General features: G+C 46.1%; 2 protein-coding genes across 5 annotated transcripts in view; both read right to left on the bottom strand.

Moving 5' to 3' along the window:
• Positions 1-12,553, bottom strand: part of pak1 (p21 protein (Cdc42/Rac)-activated kinase 1) — a 46,958-nt gene extending 34,405 nt beyond the window's left edge. For both annotated transcript variants that reach the window (XM_080006828.1, XM_080006827.1), the window contains exons 1-2: positions 12,520-12,553; positions 29-92 (exon numbers count right to left, since the gene is read on the bottom strand). The gene's annotated coding sequence lies outside the window, so the exon portion shown is untranslated. The remainder of the gene's footprint in view (positions 1-28; positions 93-12,519) is intronic.
• A 1,353-nt stretch (positions 12,554-13,906) lies between these two features.
• Positions 13,907-27,150, bottom strand: part of LOC307234942 (protein furry homolog) — a gene marked incomplete at its 5' end in the record, with an annotated part of 58,914 nt that continues 45,670 nt past the window's right edge. For 2 of the 3 annotated variants that reach the window (XM_080006824.1, XM_080006825.1), the window contains 13 exons: positions 13,907-15,330; positions 16,249-16,439; positions 17,973-18,083; positions 19,153-19,236; positions 19,339-19,437; positions 19,525-19,674; positions 20,282-20,489; positions 21,281-21,429; positions 22,211-22,357; positions 23,455-23,652; positions 25,585-25,755; positions 25,895-25,969; positions 26,368-26,532. In XM_080006824.1, coding sequence (XP_079862950.1) covers positions 15,072-15,330; positions 16,249-16,439; positions 17,973-18,083; positions 19,153-19,236; positions 19,339-19,437; positions 19,525-19,674; positions 20,282-20,489; positions 21,281-21,429; positions 22,211-22,357; positions 23,455-23,652; positions 25,585-25,755; positions 25,895-25,969; positions 26,368-26,532 — 2,007 coding nt within the window. In that variant the 3' untranslated portion in view covers positions 13,907-15,071. The remainder of the gene's footprint in view (positions 15,331-16,248; positions 16,440-17,972; positions 18,084-19,152; positions 19,237-19,338; positions 19,438-19,524; positions 19,675-20,281; positions 20,490-21,280; positions 21,430-22,210; positions 22,358-23,454; positions 23,653-25,584; positions 25,756-25,894; positions 25,970-26,367; positions 26,533-27,150) is intronic. The other variant, XM_080006826.1, reaches the window with a different exon arrangement.

Raw genomic sequence — 27,150 nt, 5'->3', positions numbered from 1 at the left:
TGGCGCGGACGCAGAGCAGCCATCTTACCTGGCACCGCCCTGTTTGGGTTGTTTCTTCTGAAGGGAAGGAGACGACAGAATCCACTCTGAGCCTGAAGCAAAGTGAAAGAAGATGGCGAGGGACAGAGCGAGGGAGGGAAAAGGAGAGAAGGCAACATTTATTCTTGGATCCAGTGGACTAAGAAGCAATTTCACTGGATTTGCAGTGATAACAGCAGATCTAATGAGGGAAACAACATGCTCAGATCTGCTCACTGCTCCGTGGTAGTACTGACGTTCTGTGGATCTCAGTCGATATCAACAGAGTGGTTACACCGCACGGTGAACAGCCGTGGGACGGGTATCACATGCCAAGCGGCATTAATAGAATACACGTTAATATGCTCGGAAACACACAACCTTTCATCACAGTGTTCAGGCACCAAATGTTGTTTTTTCTTGGTTGACTGTACCGATCAAAGGAATGTGCGAATGAAAGCATGTGACCCAATTAACTGGCCCATTCCTTCTACACTAATTCTATTTGACCATACTTCCGGCCACCAGTGGGTTGAAGTTGTGTATTTCTTCTTCTTCTTCTTTTTTTTTTTTTAATTTAGCTTTATCATTGTTCCATTGCACAGTACCAGTTGTAACCGGGAGGAGAGCGGGCGCTTTTTACATTTACATTTACATTTACATTTAGTCATTTAGCAGACGCTTTTATCCAAAGCGACTTACAATTGTTCAAACACCGACGGACGCAGCCATCAGGAGCAATGAGGGGTTAATTGTCTTGCTCAAGGACACTACAGCCTGCTAGCAGGAGGAGCCTGGGATCGAACCAGCGACCTTTAGATCACTAGACCACCAGCTCTACCGCCTGAGCCACCATCCCCTTTTTAACTTTCTGCTCCGAAGGCGACGTACTGTTCAGTAAGTGGATCAAGATGTGGTCACACCCTTTAAAAGCAAAAAGCAGAGAGAGAACGCTGCATTTTATCATAACGTGGCCGATGCCTGTGTTTATGAAGCCGATTTACCTCCCAATGTCGTTTTGTCGCAGTAGCACGGGGTGCGTCGGGAAAACAGACCCGACACCGGAACTATATTTGTCTCGCTGCGTTATACGTGCGGGCAGGACGGCGGGGGAGCCTCTAATCCGTCACGCGGGCGCTGAGAGCAAGACCGTGCTCCGCAGACGCGCCGCGTGCAGTCTGAACCCGGGACAACGCTGCTGTCAGCGCGGAGGGTTCCACTCCTCGTGCGGATCAGCGGGTGGTGCTTGACACCAACGCTCCCCGGCTGAGGCGCTCCGTTTGCCGTCGAGCCGGATGGCAAATGGAGCTGCCGGGGTATATCCAGGAGACCGAGACCCACCGTATAAAACCGTCAAATCCTTGACACGTCTCTTTTTATGACCTCACCATGTTGTCCCCACATTCCTGCCTCCAACAATGGCCTTTCTGTCTATTTATGGACACCGTTTATTGGGTGTCGTTTAAATGCATGTTTTCAATTTAAAGGAACCAACATTTTTTAACCTAATCCTTATTTTTGTTGGGGCATCAGGGCGTCAAACCCCAGTTATCGGCATCGGAACCTTTAAAACAGATACACCATTTTGAAATAAGCTTCAGCACAAAGACTAGAGCCACACTACATAGTAGAAGAACGTGGTCAGGATGACGTCACTCCACTTTTGATCTTCAATATCGGATCAATTTTAACAAGACTGACGGCAATCCCTCAGGTTGATCAACAATGATCGCAAATGCAGGTTTATGTTACCGCAGTGTTCCTCTATGTTCGGTTTTCCCACGAGCGCATTGTTTAACTGAGATCAGGTATGCCACTGGAAATAGCTGTTACACACACATTTTACACGGCAGCCCAGGTCTATAACTGCTCTACATTTTTCCCCTCACCGCACCGAGAACACGCCGAACTGTGACCCCCAAATCCCTAGTACGGTACATACTGAACCGCCGTTCTCCGACCCATTAAATCCGACAATATGCTCACGTCCATTTCGCTCCCGTCATCCCTTTCACACCTTTAACGCCACCCGCCGCTCTTCCTCGTAGCATCTTTTTTAATGATCGTAACCTTTACACCACCGCTCGCCCCCCCTTCACAGCCGACGTTCTTCATCATAAAAGTCTTTGTTGGTTGCTCTCTCCCTCCGACGCTCAACAGATGGTGACCACATGCCGCGGTACACAAACGCAGCCAAACAATTATGCCGTCTTATCAAGTGATGGAGCGGCAGGTGGGGGACTCGGGGCTTGTGGGTCGTTAGAGGAGCAGACGTCCGGCCAGACGAAAAGCTAGCGAGAGAGAGACGGAGCGAATAAGGAGGGAAGAGCCGCCAGCATATCTACATGTGCACCCCTCTGCGCTTTCTTGGAATATTCAACACATTTGTTTCCAAATGTTCATGAAGCCAAGATGACATGGCGTCCAGCCAGGTGACTGTGGTGTTGCTGAGCTCCTTTTTCAGCACGACAAAAGCCGTGAACTAATGCAGATGTACCTGTGGATTATGGACGAGTTAAGTGTCGCTAATCCGTGATTACCGCAGGATTACCTCCATGATCTGCACCACCATCTGGGTGTACGTGCGTGAGCGCTCCCTTGCATTGTAGCTTGTATGACTATCTCTTTGTCTGTTTTTGTCCAAAGGCCAGAGCATCATGTGCTATACGGTGAACACGCACGCACGCACACGCACACACACACACACACACACACACACACACACACACACACACACACACACACACACACACACACACACACACACACAACTCTCTTAACATTAACCCACTCAGCTTGATATTTCGGATTTCTCACTCGGAACTTATGACGGACGGATGTGGGCGAGCCGGGGTCAGGCCAGGTTGGGGTTGTTTTGGTTCCAAGGCGACAGGCAGGACCCCGTAGACGCCTCCAGCAGGGTCTGAAGCAGCGCGGTGCAGAGGACACTCCGCTAAGCACATCATTCTCCAATTAGCTGCACAACCACTTAGCCCGCTTAAAATGCAGAGCGGAGACGGCGCTTCCATTAGGAAATGGCAACGCTGCTGTATCTACACGAAGCAGAGACAATTCCTTTACAGAACTATTTTAGGTGTGCTTCTTTCTTGGTACCGGTATGAATGAGAAAATTACCGCCTATGAATCTAAATGGCTCTACATAAAAAAAATGGCTACACATAAATAATACAGAAAAGCCAAAGCATGCCTGGGAGGGTTGGAATAATCAAATTATGGCAAAGAGCAAAATCAGCTTGATGAAACTATGCTCTAGTTGTTTTTAAACTGCAGTTGTGTAACATTAAAAGGATGCCGACAAGGAGTCAAATTCCCTGGCGAGTGAAACCTTGCAGCTCCAGGAATGTTTCATTGATGAGGGGCTTTATTATTGCCCCTGAAAGACGGCGAGACGGGGTCAGTCAAACCCCTCGGCAAGCAGCTCCCAGTGCAGAACAGAATCAAAAGTGGTGAATTGTCAAAGAAAAAGGCAAATCCAAAATAAATGTGTTCACCCAGACAGGGAAACCAGATGGATTGGTGCATAAATGTTTAATAGTAAATGTGCTCACAAAAGAGAGACAAAGCATCTCACCATTGTGAATTGTATTTCGCTTTTCGAGCATTTGTTTTCAAACTGCCACACTGACACGTCGCATTTGTTCTCATGCAAGTCACAACTCCTATTCAATGCATTTTTTATGACATCGCTGGGCTGCAATACTGCTGAAGCCTTTCTCTCAAAAACTGGATGAAAGGATTTTGATGCTAATCACCAGGGCCGACTGCCCACGATCTAAAAATAAGCTTTGTGTCAAATAAATAGTGGAGTTCTCCTTTAAGATGTTCCTGAGGCAATCCCACGTTTCTTCCCCTCCGTGGAGCTTCTCACCAGCGAGCGCCGGAAAGCTGATTGCACTCGGCAGCTCCCGGGGGGGTCCGTGGGGGGGTGGGGTGGACGGGGACGTGTGCTACCGTTTGGGTGTCAAGCACATCCCAGCTTCTGAGCAGAACTCACAGCCAGTCAGTCTCCCTGTACCAATAGAGACTCATATGAAACCAAAGATGAATTTAAAGCCGTGCTTAGCCAGTTGAAACCAACAAGCCGCCCCACCACGCCCCCTCGTGCCCCCTCACGTGCACGCTCGGTTCAACTCGGGTTTTTTTTGGGTTTTTTTTCCCGTGCACGCCGACACGCGCGGTTGATTGACGGCGCGAGTCTCCGCGGGGAACACTTTTGGTTAAACGATCACGCGGATCCATTTTCTTTCCATGCAAATTACAGAATGTCAGCAGCATGGAGGGCTCACCTGCTCTGTCCTGTGAGCTCTCTTTTAATGAATTTCCCCCCCCAAAAAAGGGAAACGTGTATAGCTTACCAAGAAACTGTACCGTAATTAAACTCTGACATTACTTAGCTATACAGAACGTAATAAGTCAGATTCTAAAACACACACCGGATACAGGTATCAAAGGACTCGTTTCTCACCGTCTGCCTTATAGTTTATTATAATCATTTATTTTAATTGTCTGCACCAGCTGCCTGTCATTATAACCCAAGTCTAATTGTGTCCCTTGTCAGCGCCTTGGCGGGCAGGCGGCAAGATGGAGGGGATGCGGGAACCAGCTCAAATGAACCCCCCAGGGACGGAGGTACATGCCGGGCAGGGACGGAGGAAGAGGCAGAGAAAGGTAGAGACTGAAAATCACCGGATTGGAACGATGACAAGAGACAGAGAGAGAGAGAGAGAGAGAGAGAGAGAGAGAGAGAGAGCGAGAGAGAGAGAGAGAGAGATCGTTTTCTTTGAGAGGTAGAGAAAGAGAAAAAGCCGACGCCAAATGGTGCAGAAGACCAAACGGAAAAGAGCATCAGTCTGAGATGTGCTGGGAGATCTATCCAACCCATTAAAATATCAGTATTGTGATATGAGACTAGGTGTTGTCATGTCTCTAAGGAGAATTTTTTGAACTTCACAGTTCTAATCAATGCTGCCGGCTCATCATATGCGCATTATGACTTCCTCTAGTAAAAAAGCGCCAATAGCAACGCCGGCGATATTGTTAAATGATCGGTCAAACCTGAGAAAGAGAGGCAGAGGCTCAGAACCACAGACAGGGTGATATGGAGCTGAAGAAGACACAGAGGGACGGGGGAGAAGGGACAGCCCGAGGAGAATTAAGGAATACGAAAAACGGGAAAGGCCACGTGTGCGTAGGCGGAGCGGAAATCCCAAATCGTTTGACGGAGTGTCGAGCCGCGGAACTCCCACCTCCTGTCATTCAGCTGATACTGAGGTGAGAACATACCAGAGACAATCCCTCAGGGAGAGATAGAGAAACTCACAACTTATTTATTGGTCTTTGAGGAAGAGAGAGAGCAAGAGAGAGAGAGAGAGAGAGAGAGAGATGATGGGAAGAGTGAAGCGCGTATGAGATTGAGGACCTGAGCTGTCAGAAGATGTCAATCTCCGAGAAAGGGAGAGACGAAGAAAGAGAGAGAGAGAGAGCGAGAGGCTCAAAAAATGTTATATATATATATATATATATATATAAAAATAAAATAAAATAAAATAAAATAAAAGGGAGAGAGCGACTTGGTGTGTGAGAGAGAGCGCAGAGGAAAAGGCATGAGACAAACATCGTCTGTCCACCCCGTCCACCCACCATGGATAACACGCACCACCTGTCAGAGTCAGGAGCGATGGAATAAGATAAAGGGCGTGAACACAAAAAGATGGATGACCGAGAAAAGAGGTTTCCTTAAGAGCAATAGAACGGGGAAAGAGAGAAAGAGACAGAGAGAGATAAGGAACTTCTGTTGCTTCAATGGCCAGTCATGAGAGAGAGAGAGAGAGACAGGAGAGGGGGATGCAGAGGAGGAGGGGAGGACGTAACATTTATTTCCAAAACTTTTATTTTCCGTGGATATTGGCGATGAAATATTTGTTCGGAAAGCTAAAGCGCCGTGTTGGAGGCCGTTCAAACGTGATCAAACACAGAATCTACGATACGATGATAACATAATAAAGGATAATATTTTGTTCTCCCACCTCCACTAGTGACGGGTTCTTTATAGACGAAACATTTGGTAAATCCAGGCTTCCAACAGGGCTTGGTGGGGGGTGGGATGTTTAAAAGTGGAAGGAGTGCTGAGGGAAGTCACACAAGACATTGATGAAAGGAGACAGATGCATAACAATCGGCCTTGCATCTCGTATTACACACACACACACACACACACACGGGGAGTACTATAGGTGTGGACACACGCTGTCACCTTTTAAAAGTGCTGGATTGTGTGTGTTTAGCAAACAGAGCCAGCAGGCAGTCGGATTGACCTCTGTCACACACACACACACACACACACACACACACACACACACACACACACACACACACACACACACACACACACACACACACACACACACACACACACACACACACACAAAGTGCCTTCAGATGACTTGACCAACCAAAGCCAAACGCTTTTAGGAAACATTCCCCTTGGACCCGTACAATTCCAACTTTGGTGTTTTTGCAGTTCATCAAGGAGAGGAGAGTCAACGTCGGATTACAAGGCTCGATTAATTAATTTTTTGAGGAACCACATTCTCAAAAAACGAATCAATTTATCCGTCGACTCTTGCGTTCTCCGTCCTCGGCTGCATCTCTCTTTCTCCACCTCCACCCTTCTCTCCGCCTTCACTTCTCTTACACAACTTGTTTTTCCATAACTAACCGTTATTTCGCTGCATTTGATGCTTGTTGTGCGCAGCGTTTCCCCCGCCGCAGCTATTAGTGGGCAGCCGGCGCGCATCCCCTTTCATTAAGTAATGAGAGGGGATGCGTGCTCGCTTAGAAGGACATAATGTCAATAACCACAGTTAAACAGGCTGTTTGGAAGCTGCAGAAAGTCTGAAAGAAGCCAAAAGAAAAAAAACAAAAAAAAAAACAGAAAAAAAGGACAGAAAAGGGGCGACATGGCCAAAAAGGCCCTCATTACGTTTAATGATGGTAACCATGCATGAGCATCGACGGCAGTGTTACCTGCTAAGAGGAGCCACAGATGATCCCTCATTAGGCATCTATCTTACAGTATATTTCTATTTATCCGTCCATTTATGATTTTGTTCAAGCAGTTTGGAGATTCGGTCTCTATTTTCTGTCTCGCACACAATCCCTCTCTCCAAGGACATGGGATCACCATTCTCTGTTTCCATACCACTAGAACTCTCATCTCTGTGCGTGCGTGTGTGTGTGTGTGTGTGTGTGTGTGTGTGTGTGTGTGTGTGTGTGCGTGCGAGTTACAAGGAAGTGTGGTTGGCCCCAATGACTGGGTGGTTCCTCGACCATATGGCTCCTCGGTCTGACACACACACAAAAATGATGTCACTCCTTAAGAAGCCGAGATATTGGCCTTGAATCTCATTTGGCTATCAGCACCAGAAAAGCTGCACAGGCTGCATCGACCTGCAGCGAGACGTAACGGCCCTCACCTCAAATTAGGTAAACTAGGTACAGTATTGACCAGGTGTTATAAAAACATACTGTACTGCACAGGTAATGCATACAGCATGGGATTCCCAACAAAATGTAATTATTAGTATTATTATTTTTTTTTAAATAGGCTGATTAAGTATGAACTCACCATGCACCACACACCCCATATGTTTACATATAGAGTGTGAACTCATCTGCCCTCATTGGCTGACGGTGCCCTAAACCTCCATGCTTATTTGCCACCCATCATCAAACATTTTGGTCACACTGTTGAAAAAGGTTTTCCCAACAGAAGCAGGCCTTTTTCCTCCAAATGGTGCTAAATATTTTGTGAGCCCCCCCTCCCCTTTCACCACACACACACACACACACACACACACACACACACACACACACACACACACACACACACACACACACACACACACACACACACACACACGTCTGAAATATTATGTGTATATTATAGAAGAAGCAGATTTTAAGTTGTTTGCCCAATTTTCCTGGTCAAGGCCTAAAAAATACGGCAAATACTCTAGTTTTGACTAAGGATCTAAGATTCATCGACCCAACGACTAAAGACCGATTTTTCGCGCCATATTTGATTGTAAACTGTAAAAAATGTCTGGAAACTGACTCAGAGACAAGGTAACTTTCAGCAACCCATGGAAGGAGATTAAATGAACATTGTGTTGTGGTACCTTGGTAACCGACATCCTGCCTTGCTAATCTATCCGGTATGGCCATGTCATGAGTGAACACACACACACACACACACACACACACACACACACACACACACACACACACACACACACACACACACACACACACACACAACACTGATTTTATGGAAAGGGGAGCTACAGGGGTGGCCAAAATAACAGAAAGCACATGAAAACGTGGTTTAACTTTGAAGTAGCTCAATCGCCATTTCAAATGCAGCTGCCACGGTGAGTCACATCGGGTCGATTGCCAATTAGCAGGGTGGTTCGGCTGTAATAGCTCCGTCAAGTAAAGCTCTGATAAGCACCTTTTCCAAAGCATCATGAACCAATAACAACGTTCCCGAGAGGCCAAGCGGTCGACCGTTCCAATCCGCCACCGCAGGAGGCTCATCAGTGGAATGGCGAAGCTCGACACCATGGATCCACAGACCCAGAACGGAATCAGCGCTGGACCCAGCCCCAAGGAAAAACCACCCGGTGGGAGCTTCACAAAGCCGGGTTGTATGGCAGGGCTGCCGTGCAGAAGCTGTTTGTACCCCAAGGCCAACACATCCTGATGCATAACCTGGTGGTAGGGGAACAAAACCTGGACGCCGGAGCCATGGGAGTGAAGTAATGTGATTTGATGGCTCGTCTTTCAACCTATCCCCCGCATCTAGATGGACCACGTTTGGAGAAAGGCAAACGATGCCTCCCAACTGTTTGGGGGGGGTTGCCCCATCGTTATCGACGCGGGATCCGTAACGGCAGCGGCAGCCATCTTGTGGGAGTCATCGGGTCCCATAACCGCACTGCGCGGTCATATAACGGGCAAAGGCAAGTGAGGCCACTTGAAGAGACGAGGTGCAGCTGGTTCCCTCTCCCTGACTAGGACCGCGCCCTCACACGTGGCTAAACTAACTCCCAAGTGAAGTTCATCAACGACCGGACGCAGCTGACCGCCTCCACGCTCATCCGATCGGAACGTCGCCGAGCCCCTGGAGGGCGAAGCGCATTTCCAAACCCTGGAGGCTCTTCTTCTTGAAAAAAAATGGAGCAACATCGCACGAGACACAGTTCAGGGCTTGAGAGCAACCCAGGAAGGACGGCAGCTGTTCTGAAGGCAAAAAAACAGCGGCTCTACCTGTATTAGGTCGTCGATATAAATAATGTCGTTGGGTGTTTCGGTTATTTTCACATTTTTATTTCCACAGCCTGTGTGTGCACGTGAATGGCGAGAGACACTACCGGGCTTCAACAGTCGAGCCGTGCGTGCAACGTTGTGCTGGTCCCACGTATGAGAGGTGAAAGTGGGGAAAACACAACGCAGTAACTACGCCTGTACTTTCAGTTCTCTAACTTCACACTTTCCCTTTCACCGTCAAGACTTTAATAATACATGTGTTTCCCGCCCTATATCCCTCTTCAACCGTACTCAAAAATCAATAGCGGATATACATATTTTTTTTAACACCTCATTTCAGCTGGTATCACCGACTCTGTGGGAGATGGAACTGGTCCTTTTTTCTTTTTTGTCCAGTGAGTGTCTAGACAGAAGGCTCTCCAGGCCAGAACCTCTCTGAGTCAAACAGGACATCCATTATTCAACTTTGGGCATCGCCAGTAGGACCAGTTTATCCACAGCCTTCATGCAGCTTGTTGTGTGTGTGTGTGTGTGTGTGTGTGTAGCTGCCCCTATCTGGGTACAACCGTTCACGCGTCTCACTCCGCTTTTGTCGCCGTCTGTCTACTAAAATGTCTCCCGTTAAGAAGCAGGTAGCGCGTCGCTTGAAAGGTCTAGTTCGCTCAAAAGCCCGAACAAACGATGCCTGTCTGTGGATTAAAAATAGCTCGAAAGACAGGTGAGACTGAAAACGGAGCCCGGAGCTCATGTTAGCTCTCTCTCTCTCTCTCTGAGAAAAGTCTTAACTTCACAAGACGAGAATTCCTAAACTAGCCGCTGCATAGATAGCACACCCACCGTTCCTCCTTCATTCTGAACCAGCCTTCCCCAAAACCACCAGAGCCAACTGGTCAGCTGCGGCGCCTTTGAAACCCGTCTCCGCCATTGTCCCTCCCATGAGTCTAACACCCTGCCCCGCCTCAGCGCTCCACTGGCAGCACACGGCCCGGGTTCAGATGTGACAACTGGGTGGCCTCAGGCGTCATAAGGCCCATTAAGCGACAGCCCCCTCCTCCCGTCCGTCCCCAAAATCTCTATGGTCTGGGTCTCCATGGTAACCACCAGGCTACCTCCGCAGCCAGAACCTTGACTGAACACGTTTGAACCCCAGCACCTTTCAGCGCGTGGGAATATTAATTCAATATCAACGTGTTGTTTTTAATTAGAAAATCACGGAGCAACTTGCAAGATCCTTTTCTTAAAACTCCATTCCAGATCACTGCATGACGGGGCCGCCGCGTTTGACTCGCATTTTTCCAGCATTCTGTATTACATGACAACGTGCCGAATATTTAAGGACACGTTGCCTGTGTTTACTGTGTTCTACTGTAGTTGACCTCGCAGGCGGTTTGAGAGCGCGGCACCACTTAAACCATCCTCGCGTAATTACAGGGTTTTATCAAACTATTTTTATATAGGGAGCAAAGGGCAGAGTCAGCCTGGTGCCGAGAGAGAGAGACAGCGAGAGAGAGAGAGAGAGTTCATACATGAATAGACACAAAGGAGACAGAATGTGGATGTAAATGGACTTGACACAAGAGTTTGATGCCTCGCCACACGGAGACACGACTTTTCCAATTTTCCGGCAGCACAGCCATGGAAACGCCAAGCCGGTCGCCATCTCCCGTCCCGATCTGCATCCGGCAGAACTACGCTCGCACCGCAAGCAACGTAATCTAAAACACAACTCGCATGAACAGCTCGGCCCGGCGAGGGTCACGGGCCAGAGGAATATGCGGAAATTCGATTCCGCCGGAAAAAAGGGGGACAAATGCGGTCGTCTTTATCCCCCCCCCGACTCAAACTCTTGAGCTGAGAACAGACCATCCGCCAGGGTGCCTGCAGGGTTCCCGAGGGTTCCATTTTATACTTTTAAAGAGCCTTTTAAGACAATTGTTAACAAAATGTCATGAAAAGCATTGCATGTAAGTATTGATGTATATTTGGTGCAGGGCAGAGGTAAGTATTAGGTAGATACAGGGAAGGTTATGACCTGGACGACTCCATGAACTGTTATGACATAATTTTGGTGATAAGGAAGTGTAATAAATATAACCAGTATTTGTTTTGCATCAGACAGAACTTTATTGGGTTACTCTCTGCAGGGTCAGCGTGACAGGTAAGAGTGAAGTGGATTCATCTAAAATAGATCAGTGCTGCTGCAGGTTGGAATCACACTCAGGGTGGTGAAGGTGTGTATTCCATTTGATAACATCCAAAATGTTGACTCTGGTGCAGGACAACCCAAGCCCTTTTCGACACAGAGAAATATATTATGGAATAAATATAACCTGACAAATGTTTTTGGAAACAGTAATTGGCTAATAATAACAACAAATAATACGGTAACAATAAATATTTTAGGGCTTGTAAACTCAATTGTAAGACCATTTATAAAGGCCTTAAAAAATAATATTTATGACATCTTAAGACTTTTAATTCATTTATTTTATAAAAGGACCTGGTGGAGCATCCCAGCCCCAGGGAGTGGACCGCAGCTTTACTGGGACAAAATGAACTCGATGAACCGCGTCGGGTTCAGTACAAACACAGCTGCACGTTTAAATTTGGATAATCCCTCGAATTATTAATTTGCTCTTCTTCCATAGATCCATCCCGCCCCCCATCCATCCATCCATCCATCCATCCATCCATCCATCCATTCATTCATCCAGCCATTCACTGGAAGTGGCTCCGTCCTGGGATCCTGCCAAGCCCCTAAAGCACCGGCCTCCGGTAATAAATAAACTCCATTTTAATCAGACTTTACTGCTAAACTGTGGCTGAATAATGATGATGATGATGATGATGATGATATGAATGATGAGCCAATCCCACCCACACCCCGGACGGATCCCCGGTCCCCCCAGACAGGCCCGGTGACCCGACCGGTGGAATCACACGCTGGAATCCGGCGGCTGGAGGCTCCGGCGCCCGCAGTCATGTCATGTCGCCGCGCCGCAGCGCGCCGCACCGCACCGCCCGGTCCGTCCGTCGGTCGGTCGGTCGGTCGGTCCATCCCCGGGAAGCCCCGCCGGCGACTCCACTACCCGCTAATCCGGCACAACACGACCTGAAGCTGGGGGAGCGGCCATAAGGGAGGTAACTCACCGGTGGGGTGGTTCCGTCCTGGTGTTACAGCCCGACTCTGTGCGCCGCGTCTCCCCGGGTCGCCGCTCTCCATCTGAGGCTATTGTTAGGTACGTAGGAGCAGCCTCGCCGAACGGCCCGCCCCCTTGCCCTATACCCGGCACGCCATTGGTCACTGTCCAGTCCCGCCCGCGGGTGATTGGCCGACGGGGCCGTCTGTCAGTGGTGAGGGGCGCGTCTCAAATAGGTGAGGCCGGATTCCCATTTCCCGGCGGCGCTGTGGGGTGCGTCTCAATTTATTTTTATTTTTATTTTTATTTTTTTTTCAAATTAAAATAAAAAAGAAAATAATTGGGGGAAGGTTTGCAGCAGGCAAACATCCTCCACCCTGCTCATGTCAATGGACAATCATAAAGAAGGGAAGGAAGGAAGGAAGGAGGGAAGGAAGGAAGGAAGGAAGGAAGAAAAAGGAAAGAAATAAAGAAAGAAAGAAAGAAAGAAAGAAAGAAAGAAAGAAACAAACAAAGAAACAAAGAAAGAAACAAAGAAAGAAAATTGGGAAAGTAATCATGAGCAGGGTCATTGAGTTTTGAGAATTGTCAGTGAACGGATGTTGAACGTCAGACGTCCAGTCCACTGGGCCAGAGAGAAGCGCCGCCCCCTGCTGGCCAAACGCGGTCGTTACACCGGTTACAGAACAGACGCAGTGAAGCCTTTTGTTTTTGTTTTTGTTTTGTTTTTGTTTTTGTTTTTGCTGCAGCAAAGAAATAAAGAACGAACGGAAGACAGGACGGAAGACACAAAGAAAGAGACAAAGAAAGAGAGGAAGCTCTTCTTGGCTGTATGCATGGTCGTTTCCCTCAACACAACTCGAACGATGCGTATTTTCAGTGTTTTATATCTATACCTCTAGACATTCAATATTTCTGAATAAATCATTACTTTATCCGAATACTACTCAATTTATCACTTTAATTCAGTTTCAAGGTTACATTTTATGGTATTGTTAAATTGTTGAATTGTATTGTACGGTATTTATTATGATTTTTTGTAAATGCTCTATTTTACACATATTTGAAGTAAATAATAATGATATAACATGTTTTTCAATGTTTTACTATTTAAGAATATGAATCATAACATAGAGATAGAGTATGCAGTGTCATACCACTTTTTTCTTTTTGCAGACACTAACGGATGCAAACACCAACAGTAAAAAAACACTTGTTATTATAACATTCTTTTTCATTATAATAATTCTTGGTTCAGTTTGATCAGTTCTTAGAATAGACGACCGATTGACATCCAAGAGAACTTTGTCAACAAAATAGTATGAACAACTTCAAATGTGTGCTTTATAATCATTTAAATCCCACGTTGAGACTTTGTGACATGAATCGCTGGACAACACAACACGTGTCATTTCCAGATCCTCCGGCTTTGTTCACATTTGCTGTCACTTTTACTTTACTAGTTTTTTTGTTTGTTTTTTTCACCCTTTACACACAAACATTCCATGCTGCAGTGAAAGAACTCAACCAACGAGCCCAAACTTACCAAATCTATGTTTTCCTTTATTGTTACAGTGTCCGGAACACAGACGTACGGAGGCGAGTCGTATTTACAGGGTGGAGGGGACGTAAATGATCAACCCTATCAAAGCTTTACAAATAATGTTTGTCCTTCAGTCTACATGCAAATAAACCCATGAATTGAATCCATAAAAATACAATCTTAGAAGCCTGAGCGAGCCCTCGTTGCAGCTATTTACATCACCTTTCAGACAAAATAGTTTTTAATATATTATATGTTCATAAATATTACTATTACATCTTATATTACATACCATTAATTTGCTTGGCAGTTTAACAATATGGAACAAATCAAGTGTGATCTACAAAACTAGTCCGTCGAAAGCAGGTTTGTCTTCTCATGAGTGACGATCTCATTTTTTGAGCGGTGAGACAGTACGGAGGAGTTTGACCAGAACACCACGCAGGCATCGTGTCGAGGAGACCTTACAGTAGATTCTGCAGCTTATCAGAGTGGATGGATATATACAATTATAGGATGATCAGCATAGAAAAAAATTGAATCCACCAGTGACTGAGATCTATTGTGTCACACACGCATGCACGCGCACACGCACACGCACACACACACACACACACACACACACACCCTACACTAAGAGTTTCTTATTTTCGTATTTAAGCCCCAAGCTCTGACACACATTCCTCTGTGATACAGTAATAATATCTCCCACTTCTCAGAAGCATTGCACGTTTCCCATGACAATTAAAACATCCTAATTTAAAGAGAATAACTTAACTTTGGTGCGTCGTTCCTTAAAAAAAAAAACAAGCTGTTAACTCGAGCGGTGCCGCGGCCGTTCTTTGTGAAGTGAACTATTATTAGTGCAATTAAAAGTTTCTCACTTCGCCCCCGCGCGGCGTCTTGACTCCTAGCAAGAAAGTCGAGTTTTAGTTTCAGCTCTCGGGCGCAAACGGAGCGGCTGGCGACGGCAGACCCCCCCCAAAAGACCCCCGAAAACCGGGCTGGGGACGGCGGCGTCACAGACTGGAGCCGGAGGTGTCGGAGTCGGGGAGGAAGGCGGAGAGGGCGCGGTAGCCCTGCGCCCGGCGGATCATGTCCCGGATCTCCCCGTTGAGCTCCATCAGCTTGACGCAGATCTCCGTCAGGTCCTGCCGGGAGCCCACCAGGGCCACGGTGCCCGTCTGGCCCAGCGTCTGGTGCCGGAAGTAGATGTTGAGCAGCGTCTGGGTCTCGTCCTCCGACTGGCTGCCGAAGATGTCGTTGGGCCATGTTTTTCTGCAGAGGAAACGCGGCGCGTGTGGGATAACGTGCGGCAAAATAACCTCGGGCAGGGTGATCAGGTGGAGGACTCTTGTATCACTCTGAAGGTGGTTATTTTGCAATAATGACCGGCTGGCTGCACATTTTCCCACTTACTACACGGCTACTTACTAGATCATTTACATTTACATTTAGTCATTTAGCAGACGCTTTTATCCAAAGCGACTTACAATTGTTCAAACACCGACGGACGCAGCCATCAGGAGCAATTAGGGGTTAATTGTCTTGCTCAAGGACACTACAGCATGCTAGCAGGAGGAGCCTGGGATCGAACCAGCAACCTTTAGATTACTAGACAACCAGCTCTACCGCCTGAGCCACCATCCAGATACTAGTGTATGTTAACTAGTATGCGTAGTTTAAGAGCTTCTACTAAGAAAAATAGTCCACAACGTACTTTTTGACCAACACAAATAAATAATGTCACATATGATTATTTACTGTTATTAATGTTAATACAAGTAAGAATAATAATTGTACGTTTAAATGAGACATGTTCATCTCTTCAAGTCTTGTAGTTTCTATGTAGTCTCACTAGATGGCGCCACCAGCTAGTGAGCGCATTACCATGTAGGCAAAGTGACACAAGGCACCTGAGTCCAGGTGGAGAAGTGGTTGCCTGTGACACGCATTATTAATAGTCAGCGCTCATTAATTAGAAATAACTGACCCTGACTATCGACCAATCAGAATGGAGTATTCCTCAAATCCGTGTGACAATAGTTAAAACTGTGTGAAATGACATCTCTAACAGAGTTCCTTTACACGGTTTTACATTGAGACGACGTAGTCGCGGTGGATTTTCCCACTGGGGGTTCCCGAGGGAACACCAAAACCCCAATAACACATGAACTGATGTGGAGAGCCTCCCACCTGCACTCTCGGATGGAGCGCACCGCGGCAGGGAACTCGCTGCTCCTCAGGTTCTCCAGGACCGACTGCACCGCCGCCTCCGAGGAGCCGAAGGGCGGCTCCGTGGCCCCAGAGGTCACAGGGGTCACGGAGGAGAGCGCCCCCTTCAGGCTGCTCTTCAGCTCGTTCAGCTCTCTGGACATATTAGTCAGCTGACGGCGAGAGAGGGGAAAACATATTAAAGTATTTATGATGATGATGAATTAATAACCCCAAACAATACTACTACTACTAATAATAATAATACAACTATTTGTATAGCTGTTTTCTTCCAGTGCTTAGGAGAGAAACCAATATTAAAAAAAAAAACCAGATTAAATAATTCACAGTATGTGCATTTAAAACACATATATATCTTCTTCTTTGGGCTGCTCCCGTTAGGGGTCGCCACAGTGGATCACCTGCCTCCAACACCTTCTGCTCTGCGCATCTTCCTCCCTGACACCAAGCGCCTGCATGTCCTCCCTCACCACATCCATAAAGCTTCTCTTTGGCCTTCCTCTTTTCCTCTTGCCTGCCAGCTCCATCCTCAGCCTCCTTCTCCCAATGTAACTCTCATCTCTCCTCCACACGTGTCCAAACCATCTCAATCTGGCCTCTCTCACTTCTCCACCAAACCGTCCAGCCTGAGTTGTCCCTCTGATGCGCTCATTCTTAATCCTGTCCATCCTTGTCGCTCCCAGTGACAATTTCAACATCCTCAACTCTGCCACCTCCAGTTCAGCCGCTTGCCTTTTCGTCAGTGCCACCGCCTCTAAACTGTGCAACATGGCTGCTCTCACTACCGTCCTGTAGACCTTCCCCTTCACTCTTGCTGGAACCCTTCTGTCACAGATCACTCCGGACACTCTTCTCCACCCACTGCACCCTGCCTGTACTCTCTTCTTCACCTCTCTCCCTCACTCTCCGCTGCTTTGGATGGTCGACCCCGAGTGCTTGAACTCATCTGTTTTCTCCACCTCCACTCCTTGCATTCTCAGCTTTTCACCGCCCTCCCTCCCTCCCATTCAGGCACATGTATCCTGTCTTACGCCTGTTGACTTTCACTCCTCTTCTCTCTAACCCACGCCTCCACTTCTCCAGGCTCTCCTCAACCTGCTCCCTACTCTTGCTACAGATCACAATGTCATCCGCGAACATCATAGTCCACGGAGACTCCTGTCTGATTTCATCTGTTAACCTGTCCATCATCACTGCAAACAAGAAAGGGCTCAGAGATGATCCTTGATGCAATCCCATCTCCACAAACACACACACACACACACATATATATATATATATATATAATTTTCTTTTAGTAGGGGACATATAAAATGAACAAACAAGTAAAGAGGACGTACTAACAGATGGTACTCGCATTAAACAATGAAAATCCTAAAGCAGAGCTAGATGGCCAGATTCTAAAAATGCCAACAAACTGACACTTGTTGGAGACATGACCCGTCGCAGCTCCTTCCTCTAGCGCCTTATTCTGCATCTTAAACTTGCACATCAATCGAAACAACAAACAAGGCACATATTAAGGAAAAAGCCTGATTCTCTGCTGTCTTTCACACTGAAGCGCCGTTAGAACGCACAGAAGCAGATTATGTTCTCAATGTTTATGTATCATTACGACCCCAAAATAACTTCTAACGTACAGAATAATAAGGTATTTGGGAGAGAAGGTGGAGAGCTGCACCGACCTCGGGAACGGCGCTGACGGCATGGACCTGTGCGATGAGTTTGCAGTACGACTGGAAGAGCAGCAGCAGCTGGAAGTGCAGCTTGTAGAGGCGCTGACACAGCTCCAGTTGCTGGAAGGCAGTAAAACGCTCAATAACAAAGAAAGAACCTCTCAACGGCCAGCTGCTTTACGAGTCCAAGCTCCATTAAGACTCGCTATTAATAACCTTAAAACAAACCGCTAACCACAAAACTCTGAGAAATTACAACATGACTGCGACTCTGGAGGAAATGGGACGACTTTTATCAGCGACGACACCAGAACAGAAAAAAAAAAAACCAATATAATCCTCAAGACTATAAGCGGTAAAGATTATTGAAAAAGAATGCGGAAGAATAAAGCCGCTGAGGACTTACTGCTAGAGACTCCATTTGCTAAGAAGCGAGTGTGTGGGAGGAGAGAAAGGAAAGAGGAGATTTCAGAGAATCAATGGAGAAGCCTGCGTTAGTATGAGCTCACAACTTTGAACACTTTATCCATGCGCAGGGGGAGGAGGAGAGCGGGGACGCGAGCGATTGGAACAGAAGATGAATGAATAAAGTAGAGAGAAAAAAAAAGCCGAAACAGATCACGCTCGCACAAATGCGCTCGCTTTGGGGGGCCGTCGTTTGGTATCGTTACCGAACCGTCTCTCTCAAGCCAGATATCAGCTCGGCAAACTGAGATCTGGCGTTTGAGCGAAATGTGTTTTCTTACTTTCTTACGCTGTGAAACGAGCGGAGTTGTCGAAAAACAAATGCCGCCAAACTCAGGAGAAGTCGGGGGGCTACGCGCACAGAACGGAAAATTAGAACAATGCAGATCGTCGTGGAGGGAGGGGAAAACCGAGCGTCAACGAGGACGCAGCAGCGCTCACAGAGCTACAGAGCCCGCGGTGAGTGGAGGCAGAAAGTGCAGCAACGACACGTCAGTAAAAGTTCAAATGGAATCTTGAGGGTTAGTCAGGAATCCTCCACTATTTTGTACATTAAAAGCATTAGTTCAGCTTCAGGTTACATTTCAGAACTGTGTGATTTACTCAAACCCTCTGCTGGGAAATCAATGTGTATTTATTCAGAACTTTTTTTAATAAATAAACATAAAGATATATAAAAATAAATAAATAAATGAATAATAATAATAAACTTTTTTCTTTTTACCTTTTCCTCGTGTTCTCCCGGTTGACATTTTATCACTTTACCTCCGGCGCCGGTGGGAAAGGTGGATTTACAGCTGCTCAGCCACTGTGGGGGAGACAGAAGACACGGTGGAAAGGAGGACGCAACACAACCGCGGACGTAAAGAGCCACACTTAGACTAGAGATAGCCGAGTTCTGGGTCCTCACAGAGACGGCCGCCTCCTTCCTGTTGTTGTAGGTGTCCAGATACTCCTGCAGCTCCAGGACGCTGAACTTCATCTTCTCCAGGAGTCCGTACGAGACGATCTGGAGAGAAAGGAGCTGTTTGTACACACCGCGGTGTTGGAATTAAAACGGTATTTTTATTTTTGAGCCGTGCAGACTGTGTCTCACGGTGTCTGCGTCCAGGAACAGGGTGGGGCACTCGGAGCAGGACGTCAGCATCTGAGACGAGCGGAGGAACTTGGAGCCGATGCCTCTCAGGCCGTAGCCGAGGTAACTGACAGCGTCGCAGGTCAGGGAGCAGAACTTCCTCTGGATGCCCTGGAAAACCACGTGAACCAAATGAACAACATCTCCGAAACCCGCCTCCGGCCAGGAACACATTCCTATCGCCTTTGTCGGTGCAGTGCACAACATCAAGGTAATGAGGTCCTTAAAATACATCGAAACGTCTTGAATTCAACTTGACAGATATTAGGCCTTAAGAGTCATTAAACAGTCTTGAAATTGTGGTTTAAATTGGAATGTATGAGGTTTATTTTCAACATTAACATTTATGCAGGAGAGCAGAGATGTTTACCGGTTTATTTTAATCCATTTATCCATTTTATTTATCCATATAATTTATTTTTGTCAAAATTAGTCAAGTTCTTCTGCAAGAAGGTTCCTCTGAACCTGAACCTCCACACTTTCCTGTTCTAGATGAACCCAACTCACTTCATACTTACCTGCAATACTCAAACTACATTTGTTCAACAATCAATTTGTCTGAAAAAGGTCTTAAAAAGTATTAGATTTAAAGAACCACCACCCTCCCTCTTATTCTTAAGGATAAAATCAGTCAAATAAAGAATATGACATAAAACAATGTTTAAATAACGTAATAAAAGCCAAGCAGCAGTGAAGCTAAATGCCTGCGCTGCTCCACCTGGAAGAGCGAGGAGAAGACGTGGAAGGTGTAGATGGCGCAGGATCCGTCCGAGTCGCAGACCAGCTGGTTGATGTGTCTCCTCCACGCCTCCTCGGCGTCATCGCACACGACCGGCTGGAACGCGGCCAGGATGGCCGAGAAGAAGGGAGAGGGTGGAGGAGAGGCACGGCTCTCCATCAGGTCATCCTTCTCCTCATCCGCCAGACTGAGGGGACAGAGACGGGATCAGGTTCAAAGGTCATTATTGACATAAACACAACAAAAGAGATAGATAGATAGATAGATAGATAGATAGATACATAGATAGATAGATAGACAGACAGACAGACAGACAGACAGACAGACAGACAGACAGATAGATAGATAGATAGATAGATAGATAGATAGATAGATAGATAGATAGATAGATAGATAGATAGACAGATAGATAGATAAATAAAAAATAGATAGAATAAAAAAAATTGCAATATACAATAAACCTGCAAATTCACGATAAATAATACAAATAAACCCAAAGACTAATAACAATAAACCCTATGTATCAACAATTCACGCTAACAACATCCTCAAAAATATGAAATTGTGCAAGTTTGCATACAAACACAATATATATAAAATACAATCTGTACATATGCTGTGTGTACCACAGAAGATGGGGACCAACTAGTAATATAGTTGTTAAAATAGTAATAAAGAAGCAATGAAAATATGGTAAAACAAGAAGCAGTGAGAAGAACATGTTGGTAAACAGTTCAACTACAATCCCTCATCGGGGGTAAAGATGGCCGCCTTCTGCCACATAAAAAGATGTATGTGTTTTTTTCATCCGCATGGCAGTTGGAACATTTATTTGGAATAGTATTTAGTATAGTATCAGTATTTTTCACTATTTGTCGAACCCTCATTGGTCATTTGTTGCCTTACTTTAGTTCGTGCGAAGGACTTTGTGTGTTATTCGGTGTAAACTCCCTTGATAAAAACTCTGGGAGCGCGTACCTGGGCAGACAGGCGTCCAGGTCCAGCTCGGCCCTCAGGTCGTGTGTGAAGCCGTCACAGTGGAATTCAGGAGGAACAAAGTCACAGATGGACAGAGAGAAAGTGTCCTCGGGGACGCTGGCGTCCTCGTCTTCCGTGGAGGCCTCAGCCTGAGAAGGAGGGAGGGGGGCGGACATGGTTCCTCGGGGGTTAAAATCAAACAGACATTGATTTAAATATAGAAACACTGAGGAGTAAAGCAACAATTATGAGACTAATATCCTTGATGGTAAACAGTGGAGATAAAAATGGACACACTAACCTTTCCACGGGACACTAGGACCGGGACACTTGTGGTGTTTTCGTTCAGATTTCATGTTTTTGGTTTTTTTTTACCTCGTGTGCATTAACTCGGGTCAATTCAGCGGAATAAGGAACAGTTTTAGGGGACCCACACCACGGCCCTGCACACTCAACGCTCTGGATCAGGCAATGTGTAAACCTCTCCCCGAACCCTGCATGCCAAGAGCTCCCCACACACCAGCAGCAGGTGTACACATTGCCTCGGTGCAGATTGAGAGAGATCCACAACCCTTCCATTCCCAGAAAAGACGCTCTCGGCCACATTAAAGGTATAAAGATCTCCTGCCAAGCAGCCCGCAGCCTCGTGTTAAGCCCCTTGCAAGTTATCGTCTAGTCTCCCATTTTCATGCAATGATTGGAAGCTCTGAAAAAAGGAATGTGAAAAATTTAAAAGTGTCTATCCCGCGTGCCAAAATCTACCTGCTGAGCACAAATTAAACCCACTAAATGTACTGTTTGCGTGTTAAAGGAGGGAAGGCTGGTGCAGCTCTATTTAGCAGAGTGCGTAAAGAGGTGCAGCAAGGAGCTGCGCAGGGAGAAGGCGTTAGCGGCCCCCAGCATCTCAGACACCCTGAAACCCTTATTCACCCGCTGCTTCGGGTCCTCGGGGCCGAGCTGGACCTCCGGACCAGGATTTCTGGGGCTGAGGGGAGCCGGGTCGGCCGAGGACGTGTCGAAGGAGGCGGACAGAGAGTCTGTGCTGGCGAGCTCTGCCGTCGGAGAGAGGTTGACAGTCTGCGGAGAGGGAAAATGAAATATGTGCGATTGTTAACCGGAAACAATTTGTAAGAACATTTAAATGACGTCCGAGTGCAGATATGAACACTTTCCGTGTTTTAAATCAAACACGTGTTTCATGCAAGTAAGTTTGAAAGTTATTCGAAACCCAAGCCGTAGAATTCTTAAAAGTCGCGCCGCGCAACCCTGCGTCCTGCCTGACACCTCCCTCTCGTCTCTAAAACCTGTGCAAATTAAATTTCTGTTCCAATGACTCTACAGGGAGAAAGCTGTTTCTAAAATATCTCAGAACAAAGAGCGAGAGCCAGGATCTTGGGAGGAACAAAGACCACGGGGAGCTTTTGTCAAGAGAAAGCAGGAAATATCAAGAAAAGTCTGATCTGACAGAAACACAGAATGTTCTCATGCTATTTTACATTGAACACCATCCCCGGTATTCCGCGGTAAAAAATTAATAAAAATCCACAGAGAATGAAAGATTCTGCAATATACCATTACAAAAAAACACTTTTAAATCCAATCTATAACAATAGATTGGATTAGACAATAGAAATGGAATAGACAATAGAATCGCTCCATGAGGGGTTGAAAAAGTACCCAAATGGCATATTTGAGTGAAAGTAAAGGTACCTTCCCAGAATATGACTTCAGGAACCCATTCAAATACTACTTGAGTAAAAGTCAAAAGTATCTGGTGTTAAAACTTACTTAAATATCAAACGTAAAAACTGTAAATCTGCATCCACTGGTCTTATGTTCAGCAAACCACATAGAGCTTCATTTTTCATTTTAAAACCATGTACAGTAGTTGAGTCTCAGATCAGGTAGTACTGCGACACATTGAGTATATGAAAGTTCAGCGCAATAAGATGAGGCCATGCTCAAAATGGAGAAAAAGTGGAAATCAAATAAATCAAATGAAAATAGTTCAGTAAGTGCAGTTACAAAGTATTTCTACTTTGTTTGTTTGTAGGTTTGGTACTTTCCTTAAATATGGACTTTCAATACCCAGCACTTCTCAGGACTGTCCAACCTCGATTAAAAGGAGTTGCACGTCCCCCAAAGGTTTCTGCTTGGATAAGTGACATACTCACCAGTTGGGAGTGGGAGAGGGTCTGGCTGGCAGTGAGGGAGTCTTCCTCCGAGGACTCGTCCGAGTCCCGGGGGACGTTCTGGAGGCTGGGCTCGCTGCCGCAGAGCTGGTTCTCCTCCAGGGCCCGCGGGTCGCTGCGGTCCAGAGAGTCCATGGAGCGCCGCCGCACGCCCCAGTTGAAGCTGTCCACTGTCTCCCCCTGCAAGAGAGCAGCCTTGAGTTACTAATCACACACACACACACACACACAGGCACGCACACACACACACACACACCATGCAGGGCCTTTTAAGGGAGGCTGCAGGCTTTGGGTGAAGTATTTCCCACTCCAGCCAAGCATGGCCTCTGATTTATAGTCTATTTATAATCTATTTTTACAATCTATTTCACATTCTAATCTCTGTTCTCTTATACCATTGGAGAGAGGCTCAGAGACAAAACATTCCATTACCAGAAATTACAGAAGAACCGTATTGTTACTGGGGATTTGACAAATAAAACTTCATGGGTTGTGAAACAGCGTTCCCTAATATGGAGACGTTTTCAAAAAGCCACCCGGTCAAAGGAACCTGTCCGGTGACAAGAACAAAAAGGGGGATTTAACTCCATCATTGGACTTTCGGTTGAGTATTTACAGGTTTAATCAAGTGCATCTGGCAACGCTCTCTTTTGGGATTCCATGTGACTTTTTGTCTCCCACATTCCAGCTCAGTGCCACAACAACCGGTCACACAAAAAAAGAGTTCCAGTGGCAAGATGTGTGCAACTGAAAATAAGAGGTTTAATTGTTGAGTGGAATGTTGGTCAGAAAATTTGTCATTGTCTTTGCGGATCCAAGGTCCAACTTTAGACACAGTCGGATATTAAGTATTTAATATGTGTTCAGTATGTCCAAATAACTTAGTGATAATTTATTTAGACTTGTGTGCGATGGACATTCAAGTGGCCACCAGGTGGAGCTCATAACCCAGAAAGGCTAAAACCAAAGCTCAACTTAAGGCTTTGTACTGAAATCTTTTTGTTATTTTAATCTAGTAAAACATACATAGATTCCATTTAATTGTTATCTATTTGACTGTATTCATTAATTAAATTTCTGTACAGACTCTTTTCTTAATAGTAGGGTGTGGTTCTTAAGTGCAACACAAACAATTACGTTCATTATTTTATGTTTATAAGGACTTTATAAACAAGAAAAAGGCTGCTTGTTGAGATTTGATTTAACAATTTTATCATCATAACCAAAGGGTAAAACTCCAATTTACTCAAAAATAAGGGGTAATATATTGTGCGTGATATACAATGGATCATTTCCAAGGTGTGCATAATAAGGAAGGAATAAATCAGAAGGTCCCACATTGCCACATGAGTGTCGAGAAGCATTACTTGTGAATATAATTTATAAACGGTGTATTCCAGATATGATATCATGTTTATGTGTAAGTTATAGAAGACTCGGCATTCAAGTCATGGAATAATGTCCCAAAAATTCTTACTTACTTACTTTTAGTTACTACAACTCTTTATTGATGCTCTCTATTTTCTGCTGTCACTTTTTGCTGCTGTAACTGTGCAAATTTCCCCGTTGTGGGACTAATAAAGGTTTATCTTATCCTATCTTAAAAAATGTCGCTCTTGACAGGCACATAATCACCTGGTAACACCAGTGATATGTTCTGTGTATCAATGTGCCCCACTCCCCACGCGCTATTTCAAATCCCTCTACTCTCTCTGCAAAAACCATTACTATGGTGCCGACAAGACAAATATATTTTAAGCACCATGTGGGGGATGAGATTATCTATTTAAAATGATTGAAATCCAGGAACGGTACCGCACGGCATGCACACACAGGGGCAACACTATCTCTCCTCCGTGCACGCTGCTCTACAGATCACAGCAAGCTGCACCGCAACACGACTGAACTTACCTGGAGCTCCTGGACGGCGCAGACAAGAAAGAAAGAAAAACCCAATTACACAGAGCAAGGAGAGCAGACTGAGCAAATCACACACTGATTTATTGAGGAACAGACTTTGGATGCTCGAGCTCTCGTGTTAGCGTGCCCCGTCATCCGCAACGCCACCAGGAGGAAGGGTGGGTGAACGAAGACCTTAAACCCGGGCCTCACCTCTCCGTCTTCCAGCTCCACGTCCAGGAAGTCAAAGTCCCTGAAGACCCTGAACTGCTGCTCGGACGCCGTGTCGTCCATGTTGTCGCCCTCCCTGGTGCCGTCCTCGGAGGAAACCAGGCTGGGCTGATGCTCCATGAGGTCCAGCTCGCCGCAGCTGGAGAAGATCACCTGGAGGGAGGGAGAGAGGGAGGGAGGATGAGCAACGCACATTTAACAGAACAGCCTTCCAGAAGATTGATTAAACGGCTGGTATCAAGGACTGTTCAAACAGACTTAAAATAGTCTGTTTAAAGGCGTCATATCTTACCGAAGGATTTTTGGTGAGGCCCACTTCCTGCCCACACAATGATAAAACATTCACCAACTTCTCCCGTGTTCTTTTCTGTAGAAACAAGAAGAAAAAAGACGGTGATTTCACACCATATTACACTGACGGGTGTATTTTGAGTACCCCTGTTTTCTAAATTAATTAAAAAAAAAAGTTGGTTACAAAAAGATCTCGAGTTCCATTGGAAAAATTGAAATTCATGCAAATTCACACCATCAAAAAAAGATTAATTCTTCACTAAATATTAGAGGTTTTAAATATGACTTCAACAGTCAAATCTGTTGGGTCCATTATCAGACTTTAAGCTCTGTAATTGAACTTTTTAAACAAAACATCACGTTCATCATAAAAAAATGATCGGTGCATGCTATAATATTCTTATCCATAATGGGAATCAGGCTACTGGAAAAAAAAAAAAAAAAAAAAAGCAGAAAGTGTTTCCCAGTGCCGACCTGTGAGGACTGAGGTCTCTTCCAGCTGACGGGCACCAGGACGTTGTTGGCGGTGGACCCGGACGAGGTGGAGGACGTGCTGCAGGTCACGGTCGTGGCCCGGCTCTTCCCGTCACGCCCGGGGGAACCGCGCAGGTCGTCGTACCGCCGGCCAATCACCGGCGTCTGCCGGCGAGGAACCCAAGTGGGAGAAAGGAGAGAGAGGGAGCGGGGGTGAGGCGAGGCCAGGTGAGATGGCTCTTCACTGGAGGACAGAGATCCACGCCCTGGCCCCGGAGCCTTCGTCGGAGCTTAAAAGCTCCATCACGAGCCCCAAAGAGTCGAAACACGCTGCGCTTGGTCGCCTTGTTTTCCCGCGCCGTTTGTATTTGTATGGGCTGAGAAATGGAGGCAGATTTCTTCAGTTTTTGGAGACAAGTTGTTCCGCTATTCTGTCTTCAGTCATCTTTAAAAAAATTAGTAATTTTTCCAGAGTGTCGGGGTTTAATACACAGCCCGCCGGCGATGCAGCAGTTTGAACTGTGTGTGTGTTTGACATACAAAGGACGGCAGCGAGCGCTGACATCATTTCCTGCCATTCAGACAAACAGCTCCCTGTTCGGTTCCCACACATGCACCACCCTGTGTCTCTGCTTCTCTGCTCGCTGTATTTACCTTCTAAGCCTCCCAGATCATCTCACACAGAAAAATATCAGCACCAGGAAAAGGAGGGAAGAAAGGTTTTCCTTTTTCAAAAAAGCCAAATGAGATTCCACGTTCATACAAACTTAAAATACAGAAAAA

The sequence above is a fragment of the Zeus faber genome (assembly GCF_960531495.2).
Source record: "Zeus faber genome assembly, chromosome: 9".
In the NCBI taxonomy this organism is placed as follows: domain Eukaryota; kingdom Metazoa; phylum Chordata; class Actinopteri; order Zeiformes; family Zeidae; genus Zeus; species Zeus faber.
Note: the sequence above shows the minus strand (reverse complement) of the source record. Positions and strands in the feature narration are given on the sequence as shown.